The 20,116-nt window shown below is 36.2% G+C and overlaps 1 protein-coding gene across 8 annotated transcripts in view; it reads left to right on the top strand.

The window, feature by feature from the left end:
• Nucleotides 1-20,116, top strand: part of LOC105499461 (importin 11) — a 229,150-nt gene that overhangs the window by 75,451 nt on the left and 133,583 nt on the right. For 6 of the 8 annotated variants that reach the window (XM_011772018.3, XM_011772016.3, XM_071098881.1 and 3 more), the window contains 6 exons: nucleotides 1,150-1,240; nucleotides 2,660-2,707; nucleotides 3,452-3,557; nucleotides 7,090-7,216; nucleotides 16,566-16,664; nucleotides 17,988-18,104. In XM_011772018.3, the coding sequence (XP_011770320.2) occupies nucleotides 1,150-1,240; nucleotides 2,660-2,707; nucleotides 3,452-3,557; nucleotides 7,090-7,216; nucleotides 16,566-16,664; nucleotides 17,988-18,104 (588 nt within the window). Of the gene's footprint in view, nucleotides 1-1,149; nucleotides 1,241-2,659; nucleotides 2,708-3,451; nucleotides 3,558-7,089; nucleotides 7,217-16,434; nucleotides 16,469-16,565; nucleotides 16,665-17,987; nucleotides 18,105-20,116 lie in introns of all 8 variants that reach the window. The other 2 variants (XM_011772019.3, XM_011772017.3) reach the window with 1 other exon arrangement.

Raw genomic sequence — 20,116 nt, 5'->3', positions numbered from 1 at the left:
CTAAAAATATTATCTTTAATGTTTTTAGACTCGTAAACTTACAGTTTGTTAACCAGAGAGATTACTGATGATTTTAAAACTTTAAACAATTCCATTCCTTTAATTTTTAAAAGTTTCTCTTATGGAGAAGTTTAAACATACTAAAAAATAGAATAATATAATGAGCCCTTCATGATAACCTAGTTTATTAGTTATCAACTCATGGCTGCTTTAGCTTCCTGTAAACATCTTCCAATGTTGATGGTTTTGAAGTAGATATCTGAGATGACACATCCTCTGACCCTATTTCAGTGTGTATGTCTATAATGTTCCTTTTGAAACAGCACACTAAACCTTAAAAATTTAATTAAAAAATGTAAATATTGTGAACCATCTAGTGATTCCTTTTTTTTAATTTAAATAAAATAATTGTTAAAAAATTTTTTTGTGGGTACATAGTAGGTGTACATATTTATGGGGTACATGAGATGTTTTGATACCAGCATGCAATGTGAAGTGATTCAGTACTTTTTAGAACCAAATGAATCTTTGTTTTTAAATGTAGCTAACACTAATTTCTATTACTGCTTGTGTTTGTTAAGAGAAAGACTACTCTATTTGGCAAATTGGAGTTCCTGTTTTTGCTTATTATATCATTGCTAAGAAAATATGTAATAGCTGCTTGGGAGGCTGAAGCAGGGGAATCGCTTGAACTCAGGAGGTGGAGGTTGCAGTGAGCTGAGATCGTGCCACTGCACTCCAGCCTGGTGACAGAGTGAGACTCTGTCTCCAAAAAAAAAAAAAAATTCTTGGATAGTCAGCTATTTATAGTACTGAACTATAAACGAGTGGCTACAGAATGCTTTTTAAATTTAAGATATGATTAATTTAAAATGTACACTTTGCTTGCCATAGTTTTAGGTTTTTGAATGCGTAATGACAAATAATTGAAATAAGGAAATCAAGTTTCTCTTATTAATTATAATTCGATTTTGTTTTCCTTTGTGTTGGTTACAAAAAATGGTAATCTTACTTTTTTTTTAACAAATCAAAAGTTGGAAACATTTTCAGAGTTTTAGGATTTTAAGATTGAGTATTTGCTTTGTTATAGAATTAGTCAATATAGTATGCAACTGTTTTGATGGGAAATTTGTCTTTTTCCCTCTCCAGCCATGCACTGAAGTATTATTTATAGATATATTCCATGAATATAATCAGACTCTTACTCCTGTACTTCTAGAAATGATGCAAACACTTCAAGGTAAGTCATATTTTGTGAGTAACTTTGAGTTAATCTGTTTAACATTTAGTTAAGAAATAGTCTGAGTGCCTACAATGCATACGGTACTGTTTCCTGTGTCATACAATGAATATGAATTTGAGAAAAACAATTTTGAAACTTACTATCTTCCAAAGGGGTGGCACTTGAGATAGACCTTGAATTATAGTTTGGAAGATGATAAATTTTCCTGTAATAAATGCAGTAGAAGCAAAAGCAAAACAGTAGTCGTATTGCTTGCAGAAAGTCTATCTGGAGCATGTTCTTGAGAAATAGTGAGAAAAGGTTAAAATAGTAAGTGTTAGCCTCTCAGAATGGTAGCAATGGGAATGGAAAGAATTGATGATGGATTTGAGAGAAAATATTGATGTAAATTTTTGACACTTGATCCATTACACTTTATACACAAGTAATGAATTATCTGTCTCTTAACTAACATCGATTTATGATTTTTGTCTTTTCTGCTAGACTGTAAGTCCTAGGGGCATTGATCACGTCTGTTTTGTTTATACTTTATTCCCAGTGCTGGGCATATTCATTAACTATTGTTACTTGATTGACTTTTGGTAACTGATTGAATGTGCTAGGGAAGGAAAAGTGATCAAAGATGATCCTAAACTTTTGAGCTTTCATGACAAGGAAACGGTTACCTCATTAGAAGTGGTAGGAGATAGAGATGTACTTTTGAAGTGCATGTATATAAGGAACCTTGGGAAAACAAAAGAGGATCTTAAGGACAGAACCTGAGATTTTCACCTATAGGGATATGAGGAAGTAAAAGCCTTGTAAAAATGCCAGGTGTGGTGGTGTATCCTAGAGAAGAGCATGTTGTCAGAAGTGAGTGTTGGCCAGGCATGGTGATTCACGCCTGTAATTCCAGCACTTTGGGAGGCTGAGGTGGGCAGATCACTTGAGCCCAGGAGTTCCAGACCAGCCTGGACAACGTGGCAAAAACCTGTCTTTACAAAATTAGGAAAATTAGCTGGGCCTGGTGGTGAGTACCTGTAGTCCCAGCTATTCAGGAGGCTGAGGTGAGAGGATCATTTGAGCCCAGGAGTTGAGGCTGCAGTGAGCTGAGATCACTCCACTGTACTCCAGCCTGGGTGACAAAGCAAGACCTTGTCTCAAAAAAAAAAAAATTTTGTGGTATATAGCACATTAGCATTTTGTAGTGTATATTTTCTAGAATGTTGTTTGTCATAACATTTGGTTTTTGATCCTGTGTTCTCTAATGATAATCATAAAACTTAGACTTTCCCTTTGTACCTGTATCCATGTTTGATACCATGAAATGTGCTGTACTTAATTGAATTGGGAAACTAACAAATTGTGTTTAAATATAAATTTTTAAAAATCCAGTTTTATTTGCTTCTACTGATACCTGTTTTTTTTTTTTTTAAGGACCCACAAATGTGGAAGATATGAATGCACTGTTAATCAAAGATGCTGGTATGTTAAACTTAAGTGATTTAGAAGCATTTATTTATTCAGTAGATGGAGAGTCTGTTTTGTGGTAGATTTTATGCTGAGGGTGTTGAGATATAAGAGTAACTGAAATATGGGAACAATCTGATTGGGGAGATAACCAAGTAAAAAGATAATGCATAATGCATTATAATAATGCTATACAGGATAGTTAATGCTAAAGTAGGTGATGATCACCAGGTAGTTTGGTGTGTCTAAGGAAAGACTCCCAAAGAAGTGTAATGGGAGAACACAAGGATAAATAGGAGTTACATGTGCACGGAGGTGGTGGTGGAAAGAGGGTGGTGCATTCCAGGGAGAAGGAGCAAAAGATACAAAGACTTGAGGGAAAGAGGAGGAAGCACAGTTAGAATTTGAATTGTGACTATTTTGGTTTAACTGAAGCATTGGGGTTAAGGGTTGAGTTGAGACTGGAGAGAGTTAAGTAGGGACCAGGTCATAAAATATTACATCCATTTTAGAAGCAGCCATTATTTTATCATTTTTATAGTTGGACTTAAATATTTTAGAATGAATTGAATTTTCTGTTTGAAAGTAGTAAGGAATATTTAGGAAAAACGAAGTAAAATAATGTTTCTAAAATGTCTACTTAAATAATTACCCTAATTAACATATTGTGTGTTTCCCTGAATTAACATATGTTTCATACACTCATTTGCAGATCTGATATCTGAAACCTTTAATTTTTTTCTTAAATTTTCTTCTCAGTGTATAATGCTGTTGGATTAGCTGCTTATGAGCTCTTTGACAGTGTTGATTTTGATCAGTGGTTTAAAAACCAGCTTCTTCCAGAATTACAAGTCATTCACAATAGGCAAGTATAAAATTTTGTATTAATTATCCACTTACTTTTCCTTATTTATTCTATTAATGAAGACAGGAAGGTATTAAAATGGCTTACAATTTAAAAAATGTAATCGTATGAGTTAAGTAATGTCTTATGTGGAAAGGAATAAGAATTTTGACGTCTAGGAAGTATTTGACATATCAGGTAGTTTGTGAGAGAAAAGGAGGACTTTATGCAAAGATGAGGGAGGATTGAGGTCTCTGAGTTCAAGAAACTATGCCTAAGAAAAAGACAATTGGAAACTTAGCAAGAGGTATGCCTAATGTCAGAAGTAGCCTAATCAAAGTAACATCTGTGAAAGGTGCGTGTCTTGGGATCACATAATGCATACTGCAAGTCTCTGGGAAGACAGTAGAGTAGAATGTAGAGACATCATGGCAAAAGTATTCAAGTACACTTTAAGTTCTAGTTGAGGTACCTAATTAAATAGTACAGATTCATATTACATTTAGTACTATGAATGACGAAATAAATGAATTTAGTACATTTAATAGCACATTTGCCCAATGCTTTTTTTTTTGGAACAGTCTCATTCTGTCGCCCAGCCTAGAGTGCAGTGGTGCAGTCTCAGCTTACTGCAACCTCTACCTCCATGGTCCACGAGATTCTTATGCCTCAGTCTCCTGAGTGGCAGGAATTACAGGTGCACGCCACCACACCTGGCCAGCCCAATTCTTACATTTTAGATACATTTAAGCACTTGCCTACTTACTTAAATTTTAGGTGTAGAATACATAAAATGAAAGGAAAAACCTCTTTCATAGTTTATAAAATTATTTCTTAGTTTAAAATTGGATAATTTAAAAAAATTCTAAGGGGCGTTTTTCTTAGTTTGAAGGGTACACTTCTACTGATTCACTTCAGTATACCTGCGGCCTATCAGAATACCTAGCATGTAGTCATAGACAGACAGTTAATATTTGTTGACTAAACTAACGAACGTACAGAAGGTCACATTTAGAGCCACAGAATTTGTAGAGTTGGAGATACTCCAATTCTTGCCAGTAAGTAGCTGTTTATCTCTTCAGTTATTCAATCATTTATTCAGTTAACATATATTTTTAACACTTGGAATTTGCCATGTCCCATAGGCAGTGTTGAATAAAATAGACTCTGACTTAGTCTCAGGGAGCTAGTGAGCCTTTGATGGAGAGAGAACTTTCATTGGCGAGACAAATGTGCAGTTTAGTTGTCCTTGAACCCTAGAGGCTATTTAGTGTAAGATCCTCACTGTCCAGTACAGAAGCTCCCTACGTGTGGCTATTGAACACTTGAAATGTGCTTAGTACAACTGAGGAAACAACTTTCCAATTTTAATTAATTTAAATTTAAAAATTAAAGCCATGTAAAATATTTATTGATTACATGTTGAAATGATAATATTTTGGATATATTGGGATATGTAAAAATATTAATAAGGTTTTATTCATTTTTTTCCTCTTATAATGTGGATACTAAAAAGTTAAAATAACATACATGGCCTGCATTGTATTTCTAATGGACAAAGCTGATGTGGACCAGTGTTCTCAAACTTTAATGTACATAGGAGTCACCTGTTAATCTTGTTAAAGTTTAGGTTTTGACTTAGTAGGTCTGGGGCAGATCAGGCAATGCACACATTGAATAGCAAAGTGATCTATAATTTTACCTCTGTTTGGATGTGTCTGTGACTTTGGAATTTTACCTTTCTGAGTTTCATTCTGTTTATCTGGAACAGAGAGTCTAATATGGTCTTACTCCCAAAATCGATGGTTCTTTGGTGCTTTTACTTCACTCTACACAAGTTGTTACTTCTGCCTGTGTCACTTGGTTCAAACAGTTTCTGTCCCTTGAAATGACATTTTTTTACCCTTCAGCTCCAATACTGTTTATCTCAAAGACCTGCCCAGATTCCGTCTGTCTCTGCCCATTTCTTCTCTTCCTTTTCTAAAGTCCTAGTACACTACTTTGTGTTTTTTAATTTCTTTAGGTATGTTACACACTTCTTGGGGTCGGGAATACTTACATACATATTTTTGTGACTTTTATTTATTTATGTATTTAGTTTTTGAGATGGGATCTCACTTTGTCACCCAGGCTAGAGTGCAGTGGCATGAGGTTCACCCACTGCAATCTCTACTTCCCGGGCTCAAGTGATCCTCCCACCTCTGCCTCCTGAGCAGCTGGGACCATGGCGTGTGCCACCATGCCCAGCTGTTTTTTTGTAGTTTTGGTAGAGACAGAGTTTTATCATATTGGCCAGGCTGGTCTCAAACTCCTGCCTGAGCTCAAGCGATCTTCCCGCCTCAGCCTCCCAAAAGCTGGGATTACAGGTGTAAGCCACTGCGCCCGGCCCAGTTTTTGCAACTTTAATGAGCATTTTTTTCCCTATATGTTTGATCATCTTTTAGAATTGTGGTTTTTTTGGGGGTTGAAAAAAAGTGTTTCATTTATACCCAGAAATATTTATCATCTTGCCACTAAAATTTACATAATAAGGTACTTCATGAGTGAAATTCTTGGACACAAATGTTTTGAACTGCATGATTTTTCTCCTTACCCGAGCTTTCATTTCTTTTAGCAAAGATGATGAGAGAAAGAAGTGTATATGCATGCTACTGCAAATGTTTTGCAAATGTTAATATATGTTATTTTGGTAATCTGAGTCACATTCTGTTATTGTGTACCTCTTACAAAATTAGCTTAGTTGAAACCACAAAATTTATATGAATGTTTTATATAAGCCTAGAAGTTTCTTACATTGTTCTGAAAATAATCTTCATAGTATTAACAGAATTGGAGTAGAAAATTAAATACAGGAGCTTCTTTATTATTATTTTTGGGAAGCTTTCCAGTTTTAGAGTTTGGGGCATTGCCACTGTTTTTGGTTACTTGAGCTAAAAACAAATGGATTTGGTTTTTATGAAACATAGCTACATTGCGGTTCTTTAAGATAAAAGAATCAGGATTGCAACATATATGCCTAGGAAAAAATTTTTAAGTACTAAAAATTTTAATGATATTAATTTATTTAGATCAGGACTTCATTGTTAATATTTTGTACTGTGGTACATTTAGAAGTAGCTTTTAAGCTTTATTTTTTTTTGACAGAGCCTTGATCTGTCGCCTAGGCTGGAGTGCAGTGGCAGAATCTTGGCTTATTGCCAACCTCTGTCTCCTGGGTTTCAAGGGATTCTTGTATCTCAGCCTCCCAAGAAGCTGGGACCACAGGAGCATGCCACCATGCCCTGCTAATTTTTGTATTTTTAGTAGAAATGGGGTTTCACCATGTTGCCCAGACTGGTCTTCAGCTCCTGGCCTCAAGTGATTTGTCCTCCTGGGTGGCATACCAAAGTGCTGGGATTATAAGCGTGAGCCAGCACACCCGCTTTTAAGCTTTTATGTTAAAAATGCAGATTGCATTCTTACTACATTTTAGATTTAAATGATAAATTATACTAAATGAAATAGACCTCTTAAAATATTTAACATTTTAATTTGATGATTTTTTCCTGTTTAGGTATAAGCCATTGCGGCGCAGGGTGATTTGGCTCATCGGTCAGTGGATTTCTGTGAAATTCAAGTCTGACTTAAGACCCATGCTTTATGAAGCAATCTGTAACTTGCTTCAAGATCAAGATTTAGTGGTATGTTTCTTAAGTGCCTTAAAAGAGTTAGTTTTTAAAGTTTCACCTGTGCACATCATCAAGTTCACAACAGTTTATGTCTTTCTTTATAATGTTTATGACCTTTTACTGCACTAGCTATTCGTTGGTGAGCAGTTTGATTTGAGGGTAGAAAATCCTTTGATTATCGTTTGCCCTTCCCATTACTAGTCATTGAAAAAAAAAATTAAGCTCTACTGTTATAATTTATAATTTCTTAGTAAGAAAAAAAAAGGCAGTTTAAAAAATCCCTTTATAGCTTATATATTCTTTTTAAAATTCAGGATAGATGTTGGCATTGAAATAGCATCATAATTTATTTTATCTTTACTGTTGATTCTTTGTCCCTCATTTGTGAGAATTTTTTTTTAAGCCTTTGGAATTATTGGGCTCTTTTAAGGGATTTTTCTTTCTTTATGGTATTCATATATTATTGTTGATTTTGTGTGACTGAAAACTTTATAGTAAGCTCTTTGTTGCTTTTTTCCCCTTCAAAGCAGTAGGCTTGCTGCTTTATTATAAAATTACTGAAATAGTAGTAGTAATTTTACAGGCCTATGATTTTAAGAAGTTTAAATTGTAAAGAATAGTTTTCTTTCTTTTTTCCTACTGGTGCTTTACTATATGCCTGGGTGACTATATTAGTGACTTAATATATGTGTTCATTGTCTTTTCCTGATTTTCAATTTGTTTTAGGTAAAATTAAGTGATTTTTTTTTTCTCCCCTGAGTTGTGCTAAGATCTTTTTAAATCATTTCTTAGTCTCCCTCCCTTTACCCTGCCGAATCTTATTTTTAGTTTGAACCCACCTAGTTTTTGCCTTTCAGCACAGGCTTGGACTATACTTCTTTTTTTTTACATATGCTGACATAAAGAAAACTACATGTAGTGTTCACTAAAGGAAAACATAAATAGGTGAATTTGTTACAGAAACACAATACATTCCAAAGGCAAATAGAACTGATCTTTGGATTTTCTACCTAAGTATTATCTGCTTTGTGTAAATGATTTGAGAATTTAAGTACCATTCTGTAATTATTAAATACTAATTAAGTATGGGAAGTTACAAGAGAGCCTTGTGGTGTTTTACTGGGTTTACATTCTTAGAAATGTATTAGTATAACTTAGCTGCTTCTAAAATTTCTATTTGCTAAAATTAATTTTCTTTTGTAATAGCTTTAGAATAAACCATAAGATTTAAATTTTTGCTTTCCTAGTTGGAAATATTATTTGCTCTTCTGTCAGAGAGAAGATATTAAATGATTTATAGATGTGTTACAAAAGGGTTAAATTTCAATTAAGTTTTCTTTGGGAAATAGAGAAATTGCTGGGAGTTTTTCTTTTTTCTTTGTTTTGTTTTGTTTTGTTTTGTTTTAGGAGACTGAGTCTTTCTCTGTTGCCTAGGTTGCAGTGCAGTGGTACGATCACGGCTCATTATAGCCTCAATGTCCTGGGCTCAGCTGATCCTCCCACCTCAGCCTCCCAGGTATCTGGGACTATATGTGCAGCAACGCCTGGCTGATTTTTCTGTTTTTTGTAGAGATGGTGTTTCGCCACATTGCCCAGGCTGGTCTTGAACACCTGGACTGAAACAATCCACCCACCTCAGCCTCCCAAAGTGTTAGGATTATAGGCGTGAGCCACTGCACTGGGCCCAGAAATTGCTTGGGTCTTAGACTTGTTTTATAATGAGTCTATTAAAAAAGGAAAGAGAAAAATGAATTATTTCAGCCAGCGCCTTAAAAACAGAACATTAATTCTACCAGATACCAACAAGTGTAACTGGAGAGAAAGGGATTCATGGCCAGATAAGTTTGGAAAACTTTGAGATAAATATTCAAATGGGCCTCTTAGTAACACAACTGGTCAAAGCCTTTAAAAATGTACATTTGCGGTGTGCGTAGTGGCTCACGCCTGTAATCCCAGGACTTTGGGAGGCCGAAGCGGGCCAATCACGAGGTCAGGAGTTCAAGACCAGCCTGGCAAGCATGGTGAAACCCTGTCTCTACTAAAAATACAAAAATTAGCTGGGCCTGGTGGCACGCGCCTGTAGTCCCAGTTACTTGGGAGGCTGAGGCAGGAGAATCGCTTGAATCTGGGAGGCAAAGGTTGCAGTGAGCTGAGATCGCCCCACTACACTCCAGCCTGAGCGACAGAGAAAGACTGCGTCTCAAAAAAAAAAAAAAAAAAAAAAAAGTACATTTGCATTATGACTAGCCCACATGACTAATACATTAGTATTCACAGAATATACTTTGAGGAAATGTTGCTTTAGATTCAGCCTTTGCCCTTTATATCTTCTGGTGGCTACATCTCATGTTTACATGTTTTGCATTTGCTTTATACTGTCACTATTATTTTGCAAGGAATTGTTAAGAAGATTGTTTAGTAAGGCACCAAGTTAATGTTGTAAACCTTGGCCTTTTTTTAAAGTACATTTAAAGAATGTATAAGTCATACTGCTTTAATTTTCAGCCTTTGAGAAATGCTAGCTAATATAATGTGGGGAGATACCTTATACATGCATACATATACACAATAGTGTACAACCATATAGAGATATGTATGTGTATATATATGCAAACACACATTTATATATGTAAATGTATACACAAACATTGTGTATGTGTATACATATGTGTCACATGATTAAGTCAAATTGCTACACTGAGGAAAAGTTATAAATGAAAAAATATGTCACTCTATTTGCATTATATTTTCCTAGATCAGACAGTAATTTTATATTGTCACACAGCTATCAGAGGTAAGAGACGTTCTCTGCCCAGTGGCCTCTGATGTTATAAAATTTGTGAAGTCCTATGCTAACTGGAAAAGTTGCTTCCTCCAGTTGCTACACTGCTTCTGCTGTGTTACAAGTAGGTAGATCCTGATGAATCGAATTCCTCTCTGGCTTTCAGAATCTGCATTCTTTTTCCTAAGGGCTGCTTTTAAGGAGTCGGGATACATTTGATGCTGATTAACTACTGTTGTCCATGTGCTATTCTTTTGTTATTAGAAGGAGACTGACAGAGTAGAAGTAGCTGTTAATTTTCTTTTCTTTTTTTGGCTGCTCCATAGAAAGAGCAGGACTACCCCATAGGCAAGAATTTTGTAAATAAAAAATTCAGCAACTAACAGAAGAAGCACTTGTGTGGTCTTCACTCAGTTACCCATATTTTCATTTGTAATATTTCCCACATATATTTCAAATGTCTTTTTTAAGAAATAAAATATTACAAATGTAATCGAATTCTTCTGTCCCTTTCCGGTCTCTTTCTATTGTCTTTGTTAAGCAGAGGTTTTACATGTTAATAGATTTATTGATTGCTTTTTTTCTTTCTTGAGACAAGGTCTCACACTGTTGCCCAAGCTAGACTGCAGTGGCGAGATCACGACTCACTGCAGCCTCGACACCCCCATGGCTCAAGCATTTGTCCCACGTCAGCCTCTCGAGTTGCTAGGACTATAGGAGTGTACCACCATGCCTGGCTAATGTTTTGATTTTTTGTAGAGACGAGGTCTCACTGTGTTGTCTAGGCTGGTCTAGAATTCTGGGCTCAAGTTATCTTCCCACCTTGGCCTCCCAATGTGTTGAGATTACAGGCATTAGCCGCTGGGCCTGGAAATAAATCCTTTTTCTTCACTCTTGGTTTTTTATTCTGCCTCAAATTTATTTTTGAGTGTGATGTAAGGAAGTTTCCATCTTTCTCTTTTAAAAAATAAGAATAGCAACACTACAGTAATTCCTTGAATAATACATAGTTTTCTTAGTGGTCCATAGGGCTGTCTCTGTCATATCCCATGTTTACATGTGGACCTGTTTCTGGAATTTGTTCCGTTTCATTGGCCTACTTGTGTAAGTCTATTTGAATATTGGTTTTTTTTTTGTTTTTTTTCAAACAACAGCTTTTGTAGTAAGGCTTCACACCTGGTAGGAAATGCATTCTTGTAGCTTTCAATACCCACACATTTTTCATAGTTTATGAAAGATTAAATACTGTTTTCATTAGCCACGTTTTTTTGCATGTGATCCAGTGTTTGTACTTACTGTTAATTGACCACCGTTTTATACTTATTGTTTTGTTTTTTTTGTTTGTTTTTTTTTGTTTTTTTTTTTTTTTGAGACGGAGTCTCGCTCTGTCGCCCAGCCCAGGCTGGAGTGCAGTGGCGCGATCTCGGCTCACTGCAAGCTCCGCCTCCCGGGTTCACGCCATTCTCCTGCCTCAGCCTCCCGAGTAGCTGGGACTACAGGCGCCCACAACCGCGCCCGGCTAATTTTTTGTATTTTTAGTAGAGACGGGGTTTCACCGTGGTCTCGATCTCCTGACCTTGTGATCCGCCCGCCTCGGCCTCCCAAAGTGCTGGGATTACAGGCGTGAGCCACCGCGCCCGGCCTATACTTATTGTTAATAGACTATCTCTTTTGGAGCATATCAGTAGTTCCCAGTGCCATAATTTGAGAACTACTGACCTGGATTCTATACAATAGACCAAAACACCTTGTAAAAAAATATCTTTTACACTCTCCCTTCCTTTCCCTTTTATAACATATTAGTTAGTAGATGGAGTGCTTATGACAACTTTTAGGTTTTAGAACATTATTTCCATACTATAAACTAGCATTACTAAATTTTAGGTTAGAGGAACCTTCTTTTCCCAGGACTACAGATGATTCTTTAAACTGGGCTTCTTTAGGCTGTAGGGTTTCTGAATTAATTACATTTTTAAGTTTCAGAAATTCAAAAGAAGTTTTTAGGACATTTTGGCTGGTCACAGTGGCTCACGCCTGTAATCCCAGCACTTTGGGAGGTCAAAGTGGGTGGATCACCTGAGCCTGACCAACATGGAGAAACCCCATCTCCATTAAAGGTACAAAAATTAGCTGGGCGTGATGGTGGGTGATTGTAGTCCCAGCTACTCAGGAGGCTGAGGCAGGAGAATTGCTTGAATCTGGCAGGGGGAGGTTGCAGTGAGCCGAGATCAAACCACCACACTCCAGCCTGAGCAACAGAGCAAGATTCCATCTCAAAAGAAAAAAAAAAAAAAGAAAAAAATTTTTTAGAAAGTTTTTACTTTACCTTCAGTAAAATAAGCAGTAAATTACTAGAAAATAAGCATTAGGATAATCTTTCACTTTTGTGAAAGCCTATGTAAGATATAAACTGTGGTATAATCAGAAAGCCTGTAGTTTGAGGGTGTGGTGTGGTTACTTGTGAAGCAAAGAAATGGCCATCTTCATGGGCACGTTGACCACCAGCCAGCATAGACATATGGTCATGTGCTGTTGCATGACAGGGGTCTATTCCGAGAAATGTGTCCTTAGGCGATTTCCTCATTGTGGGGACATGACGAAGTGTGCTTTTACACAATCTGAGATAGTAGAGGCTATCTAGGCTGTGGGTACAAACCAGTGTAGCATGTTACTGTACTAAATACTTCAGGCAGTTGTAACATGATGGTAAGTATTGGTGTGTCTATACAGAAAAGGTACAGTAAGAACGTAGTATAAAAGATTAAAAAATACTACACCTCTATAGGGCGCTTAACTTGAATAGAGCTTGCAGGCTTGGAAGTTGCTCTGGGCGAGGCAGTGAATGAGTGATTAGTGAATGTGAAAGCCTAGAAAATCACTGCATACCACTGCAGACTGCATAAACATTGTACAGTTAGGCTACACTAAATATATTGGAAAATATTCTTTCTTCATCAATAAACTAACCACATCTTACTCTAACTTCTGTTTGTTTGTTTTTTTGAGACGAGTCTCACTCTGTCGTCCAGGCTGGAGTGCAGAGGCGCGATCTCGGCTCACTGCAAGCTCTGCCTCCTGTAACTTCTTTACTTTAAAAATTTTTTAAAGGTCTTGACTCCTTTGTAATAGCACTTAGCTTAAAATACACATACATTGTATATCTATGCAAAAATATTTTCTTTTTTTACATCCTCATTCTGTAAGCTTTTTTTATTTTACAATTTTTTCCACTTCTAATGATTTTTCTTAAAATCTAAATCAAAGACACAAACACATTAGCCTAGGCCTATGCAGGGTTAGGATCATCAATATCATTGTCTTCCACGTCCATATCTTGTCCCACTAGAAGGTCTTCTGGGGCATTAACATACATGCAGCTGTCATATCCTGTGTTAACAATACCTTCTTCTGAGCTGGGTGTGGTAGCTCACGCCTATAATCCAAGCACTTTGGAAGGCCAAGGCAGGCAAATTGCTTGAGCTCAGGAATTCAAGACCAGTTTGGGCAACATGGTGAAACCCTGTCTCTACAAAAAATACAAAAATTAGCCAGAGATGGTGGCATGTGCCTGTAGTCCCAGCTACTTGGGAGGCTGAGGTGGGAGGATTGCTTGAACCTAAGAGGTCAAGGCTGCTGTGAGCCATGATCATGGTTTGATTTTGTTCTACCCATTGCTTGAGAGTTGCTGCCAAATGCACAGAAGTTTCTGGCTCTGTTTACCTTTGTAGCAGTATTTGGAAGTACTGTTGACTGCATTTTCTTCTCATTCATTTCCCTGTTTCTCTCATGCTTTGGGGGATCTTTCCAATGTTTCTTATGTCTTGACGGCACTTGCTCTCCCAATTTGGAATTGCCTGTTATCTTTTCGTGAATTTTCTGAGGTTTCAGCTGGGGTAGGGTAGACTCACAGTAGAAATGTGTTAAGACTTTTCTACCAGTCTTCTAGCACACTCCCCAAGTCTTCATTCTGTAAATTCAAGTTTTGATTTTGTCCCCCCATTACTTGAGTTGCTGCCAAATTCATTCCATTTCTTTGTGGTAAGCACCTCTTATTTCTTTTAAAGCTCAGGAAGAGCTGACTTTTTTTCTTATGTTTATTTGTCATCATTTAAAATGCTCTTAACTTTCCTTAAAAGTCTGTGTTTTTTTATTTTCCCTTGTGATCTGGCTTTCTGTTCTTGCAATCAAACTGGAATGCAGGCAGGTCTTCTTAATTCATTTCACCTTTTTCTCTGCACATAATACTACACTGACTTCCCATCGTTAGGAAGGAAAACACATTGTTTTATTCAGGTGTCTTGTTTCATATACTTATTTGCATTAATGTTATGGCTTGGAGAGTGCATCTCTAGAATAAATGGTCCTTTTGTGGAGGAAAGTCGAGAGAATTAAGGGTTAGCGTGCTGGCAGTTTGATTTCCTTTCCTTTTTCCTTTTTCCGAATTGGAGTCTTGCTCTGTTGCCCAGGCTGGAGTGCAGTGGCACAATCAGCTTACGGCAGCCCTTGCCTCCCAGGTTCAAGCGATCCTTGTGCCTCAGCCTCCTGAGTAGCTGAGATTATAGGTGCATGCCACTATGCCCCGCTGATTTTTGTATTTTTTTAGTAGAGATGGGATTTCACCATGTCTACCAGTCTGGTCTCGAACTCCTGACCTCAAGTGATCCTCCCACCTCGGCCTCCCAAAGTGCTGGGATTATAGGTGTGAACCACCATGCTTAGCCTTGATTTCTTGTTTCTTTTTTGAGGGACTTTCATGTCTTGGTCTCTGTGAATTGTTAATATTGTATATTCACTCAATACTAAATACCAAAGATGTTTACACATAGTCCATGTCCTCAAGAGGATTGTCCTGTGCTTAATGTTTTCAAGTTAGCCATTTTTATCAGTAATTGTTTAATATCTAGTCTCCTCCTCCCCACATTGTAAGATCTATATGGGCATGGCTTACTCAGCTTTTTCTACAGCACCTAACACAGTGCCTGATGATAGTTCCTCGTTAAATAGTTTCTGATGCAATACCTGACCTGTCTTTTCATGGGGTCATTTTGTGATAGATCAAGTGGCAGCAAATTTGTTAAATCTGTTAAAAATCTGGAAATGTTCACATTGCCTTTGGAGACAGTGAATAAAAGGAAAAAGCAGGTGAAAAAACATCTGCACTGTAGGCTCTTGGAATCTGCGGATTTGGCAGTGTTTAACGTTTGGTGAAGGTGCCTAATTGCATCTCAAGACCTCAGAAGCTCCTGTAAAATGTTTTAAATGATTACTTTCTGAAAAATGACTGGAAAGAAAAAAACAGTTGCTATTAACAAGTAAGGAAAGTGTAACATCTAAGAAAGTAATGGTTCTCAGCTGGGAAATAAAAGTTTTAGATATGTTATCTCACAGATTAACATACAGAATTTAGTCTTGTCTTGAGCTCATGTTACTTTATGTGGAAACTAGGAATATCTTAGCCCATGCCAATTTTAGCTGATTTAAGTCCAAGATAACACTTGAAAGAGAACGAGATTATGTTGTAATATGATTTGCCCAGGTAACATGCTGGTACACATGGAAAATTTGTGAGGTCGGGAGCATATTGTAAACCTTTCTATATTTGTGAACTGTGGGATGTAGAAAATCTCAGAATAAGCCGGGCGCAGTGGCTCATGCCTGTAATCCCAGCACTTTGGGAGGCCAAGATGGGCGGATCCACGAGGTCAGGAGATCTAGACCATCCTGGCTAACATGGTGAAACCCTGTCTCTACTGAAAATACAAAAAAATTAGCCGGGCATGGTGGCGGGCGCCTGTAGTCCCAGCTACTTCGGAGGCTGAGGCAGGAGAATGGTGTGAACCCGGGAGGCGGAGCTTGCAGTGAGCCGAGATCGCGCCACTGCACTCCAGCCTGGGCGACAGAGCGAGACTCCGTCTCAAAACAACAACAACAACAACAACAAAAAACAACAACAACAACAGAAAATCTCAGAATATTTTGGGGATATTTCAAAGATTTACTGTGGTTGAGGTTACAGGTGGAAATTTGCTTGTGTTCTTTCTCCTCCCCGACTCCTTCCTTCCTTGTCTCCTTTTGCACCTTTCACTTACACATCCTCCAGTTTGCCCAACCCCGCCCTGGTTTCCTGCTTCCTTCTTCCTCGATCCCATGCCCTCCACATACTTTACGGCAAATTATTTTCCTTCCTGGAGGGACCCACTGCGTTAAAGGCTTGTTAAGTAAATTATGAGAAACTGAGAAGAATAGGAATAAATATTACTTTACCTTTTCTTTTTATTCCTTGCTTTGGATAAGGAGAGTATCCTTGTATTTCTGAATATTTACATAGTCTGTGTCTCTAATAATAAGAAGAGTACAGAAAGTGATTTGGAATAAAATTTTTTATTTGATATTAATGATGTTTAGTCATTCTAAAATAATTAAAAACTCATGATATACTTTCTTTTAGGTCCGTATTGAAACAGCTACAACTTTGAAGTTAAATATCCTTCTGAAAATGTAAAAATACTTGATTGCAAAGAACTTTAACACTTTTAAGTTATTTATTTTGTGAAATTAATTTATGTATCCTTGTTTTAGATACAGATTTATTTTGATAGAACTTATGTATTCTCAATATTCCTTAACTGCGCTTCACCTGTTGATGATTTTGAATTTAGAACAGATCAGTTTCTACCGGTAAGAATATACATTTCTAGGTATTTTTTTAAAAAACCATTTCTGCTTATGTCTTTGAATACTATTTTATACATGAAATTATCTGTGTGTTACTTATTAAAGTTGAATTTAAAAGTATGCTGTATTGGATTATTTTGGAGGACATAATTTTTATTTGTAAACTGTTTTGGTAACTTTTATTGGTAACAGTTCACTTATATTCTGCTTACTTTTGTTTAGCAATTTTATCATCTATGTTGAAGTTGGTTGCCAGACTTTTTTTTTCCAAAATGGAAAATCATTTAGTATCTTCATTTTATGTGTGTCTGTTAATTTTACTCCTTAGATTATTTGTCTGTGTTATTTGCGTGTGTATATCTGTATCCTATCCTACACACTAGACTGTAAATTACTTGATGAGCAGAATACCAAGTTCTATTCATCTTTTTAGTCTTTACCCAACCCCCAGGACCTAGCATGGTGTTTTCCCATAACTGGTACTCAGTAAGCACTTGTTAAACGTATCAGTAACATTGGGGTGTTAGTGTTTGTTCTTAAGAGGACTGGCTGAGAAGAAAGTTACGTGATAAAATGTACTACTTTTGGTGAGGGGGATAGATAGGGAAGCTTGTAAAGCAGTGATCTTGCTTTAATAAAGTAATCACTATAGACATTTTTGGATGAAAGAAATGTGTTGCAGAAGTGAGCCATATATCTGAAAGAACAAATTCTTGCTTTATGTAAGTGTGATTTGTTAGTTTATAACGTAATTTTCATAATATAGGAGTTCACAACCAGACATAGGGTATTTGTTTTTGATTTCCCAATAAGAACTATTCTGCCATTTTTAGAATAACAAGTTATATCTATAAAATACATATCTTCATACAATGTATGTTAAGGGCCTCATCAGCTGGCATGTGAGTGCAATAATGTCTTTTTGCTGTAATGAGTAGGTCTTGCAAAACAAAATATTCTGTGATTGGCAGCAGGCATATATGGAAGAACAGTGACAAGGCACTATTAATAGTTTAGTTAACAGTATAAAATTTAAACAGACATAGCTTAGACAATATTCCTCTAAACGTTATTCGGTTTGTGGATGAGTTAAATTCTGAAATGGACACATTCAGCAGCAAGGAAGAAAGAAAACACTTTGTAAAACAATATGTAAAATACTGGCAGCTTAAACAATTTCAGGTTGTTTAGGTAATGCCAAGCTTTTGGCTTTCTGTTTATTTGACTTACTGCTTTGATATTATGATTTATTTCTTTCTTCTGTTCATATGAATGTCTTTCATTTCTGTTCTAAACCTTTTTTATTTTATTTCTTTTTGCCTGCAGTATTTGGAAACCATGTTCACACTACTTTTTCAGTTACTGCAACAAGTTACAGAATGTGACACAAAGATGCACGTTTTGCATGTCCTTTCTTGTGTGATCGAAAGAGTCAACATGCAGGTAATTATATTGTAAAACATGAAAATAAATGAGAGGTGGGTAGAATATATGTAGAATTCATTAATATCCTTGACTACATTGTTTAAGAGTTAAAACATTAATTGAAATGCTTCTAACTTATAGACTGTGGTTTCAGTTATGTATTATTCAAAATTGACATTTATATTCAATTTAAAAAAATACCCTAAGAAAATTAAAATACGAAAAAAAATTGGATCAGCAGTGTAGTGGTGTTCATAAAGCAGAATTTTACATATTTTAGAAGATCCAACCAGTGTAAAATTCCGTGTTTGAGGGCATAGCCTCAAGTGTCCATCAGCAAGAGTTCTGGGAAGTCTGTTATTTTTACCTTAAAAATTAAGTATTTTTTGTAGTCTGGTCTGCATTATATTTACATTTGGCTTAATGTAAAAATGAGGTGTAACGCTCTTAACGGTTTAGTTATTCAGCTTCCCCTGTCACTCTGAATCTTTGTGGAAATTGTTAATCCGGATAACCACACTATAATTATCCTTGTGACTTCCTATATTCTAGTTCACCATTGCATATCCTTGTTTGGAAAGCACTGAAGCAAATCTGTGATTTGCATTGTATTAGGAAAGATAATTGATTTGGATTTCACAGACTTAGAGTTTATTCTTGGATCTGCTGTTAGTGAATTGTGACACCATGAGCAGATTTATTAATTCTAAAGCAATTGATGAGAATAGCTCTTAATTATTGAGTCATGACAACATACTGACGTATGTGCTACATGCTTTGCATATATTTCTCATTTAGTTCTCACAAAAAACTTGAGGTAGGCGTTAGAATTTATTGTCTCAAACAATATGAGACTTGAAGGAACTTCTCAAAGTTCACATATTTTAATGGCACTGCCAGTACTTTAAGCATAATGCGACTCCTGTGGTAGGGTTGAGTCACTGTTAATCATTTGAAACAGATCTGGGTACTGGCGTCTAAAAGTAGTAGTATCTTGCATGATTCTTAGTACTTGGTGTTCTTAATACATTAATCACATTAATTCATTTGATAGTGTTTTTTAAACAACATTGATCACCCAGAGTTTCTTGCAATTGTTTTAAGAAATCATTTTAAGTCCTTGTGTCTGCTATTTAGTTTGGGCAAAGTCTTTAACCTTGTGTCCTCATGTATAAAATGGTAAAGATAATTCTGAACTCACTTAACTTAGGATTTCATGAGCATGAAATTATTATACATCTCCAATATGCTTCAGAGTACTATAAATTGCAATAAATTGTTTAAAAAGTTGATTATAAAAACAAGATTTGGCCATTTCCTGTAATTTTATTTAGAAATATATGGCGGATGGAAATTTCTTAAATAAAACTTTTTTTTTTAAATAGAAATGAATCTTCTTTCCTTTGTCTCCCCAAACTTCGAATTAAAACTTTTTCTCCAAAAGTTTGTTATTCTTTTGGCTTATAAATTAATGCTTTTGTGTTTCTGTCTATACTCATCTTTTGGAACACAAATAGCCTAAGCAGCTTACGTGCCTATATCATGAGAAAGTAATAATAAGATATAGTTATTCAATAGAGTTTTTGTTTTTCAAAACTCATTCATACTAAATAGGAAATGGTTAAAAAATATTTTCAGTTGTCTGATTCTTTAACTTTTTTTCTACCTTAACCTTTGATCAACCCTATCATTTTTATCTTTGTTACATATATCCCTTAACTCTCTTTCATATGCCAAATTTGATGTTTGTCCATGAGGCAGCAAATTTTTTAAAAATGTTAACAAATTTTATCTTTTTTGAGATGAAGTCTCGCTCTGTCATGTCAGGCTGGAGTGCAGTGGCGCATCTCAGCTGACTGCACCCTCCGCCCTGATCCTCTGGGTTCAAGTGATTGTTGTCCTCAGCCTCCTGAGTAGTAGCTTGGATTACAGGCGTGCCATGATGCCTGGCTAATTTTTTTTTGTATTTTTAGTAGAGGTGGGGTTTTGCCAATTTGGGCTGGTCTCAAACTCCTGGGCTCAAGGGATGC

This window comes from Macaca nemestrina, chromosome 6 (genome assembly GCF_043159975.1).
Source record: "Macaca nemestrina isolate mMacNem1 chromosome 6, mMacNem.hap1, whole genome shotgun sequence".
Lineage (NCBI taxonomy): Eukaryota > Metazoa > Chordata > Mammalia > Primates > Cercopithecidae > Macaca > Macaca nemestrina.
This window is presented reverse-complemented; position numbering and strand designations above follow the sequence as displayed.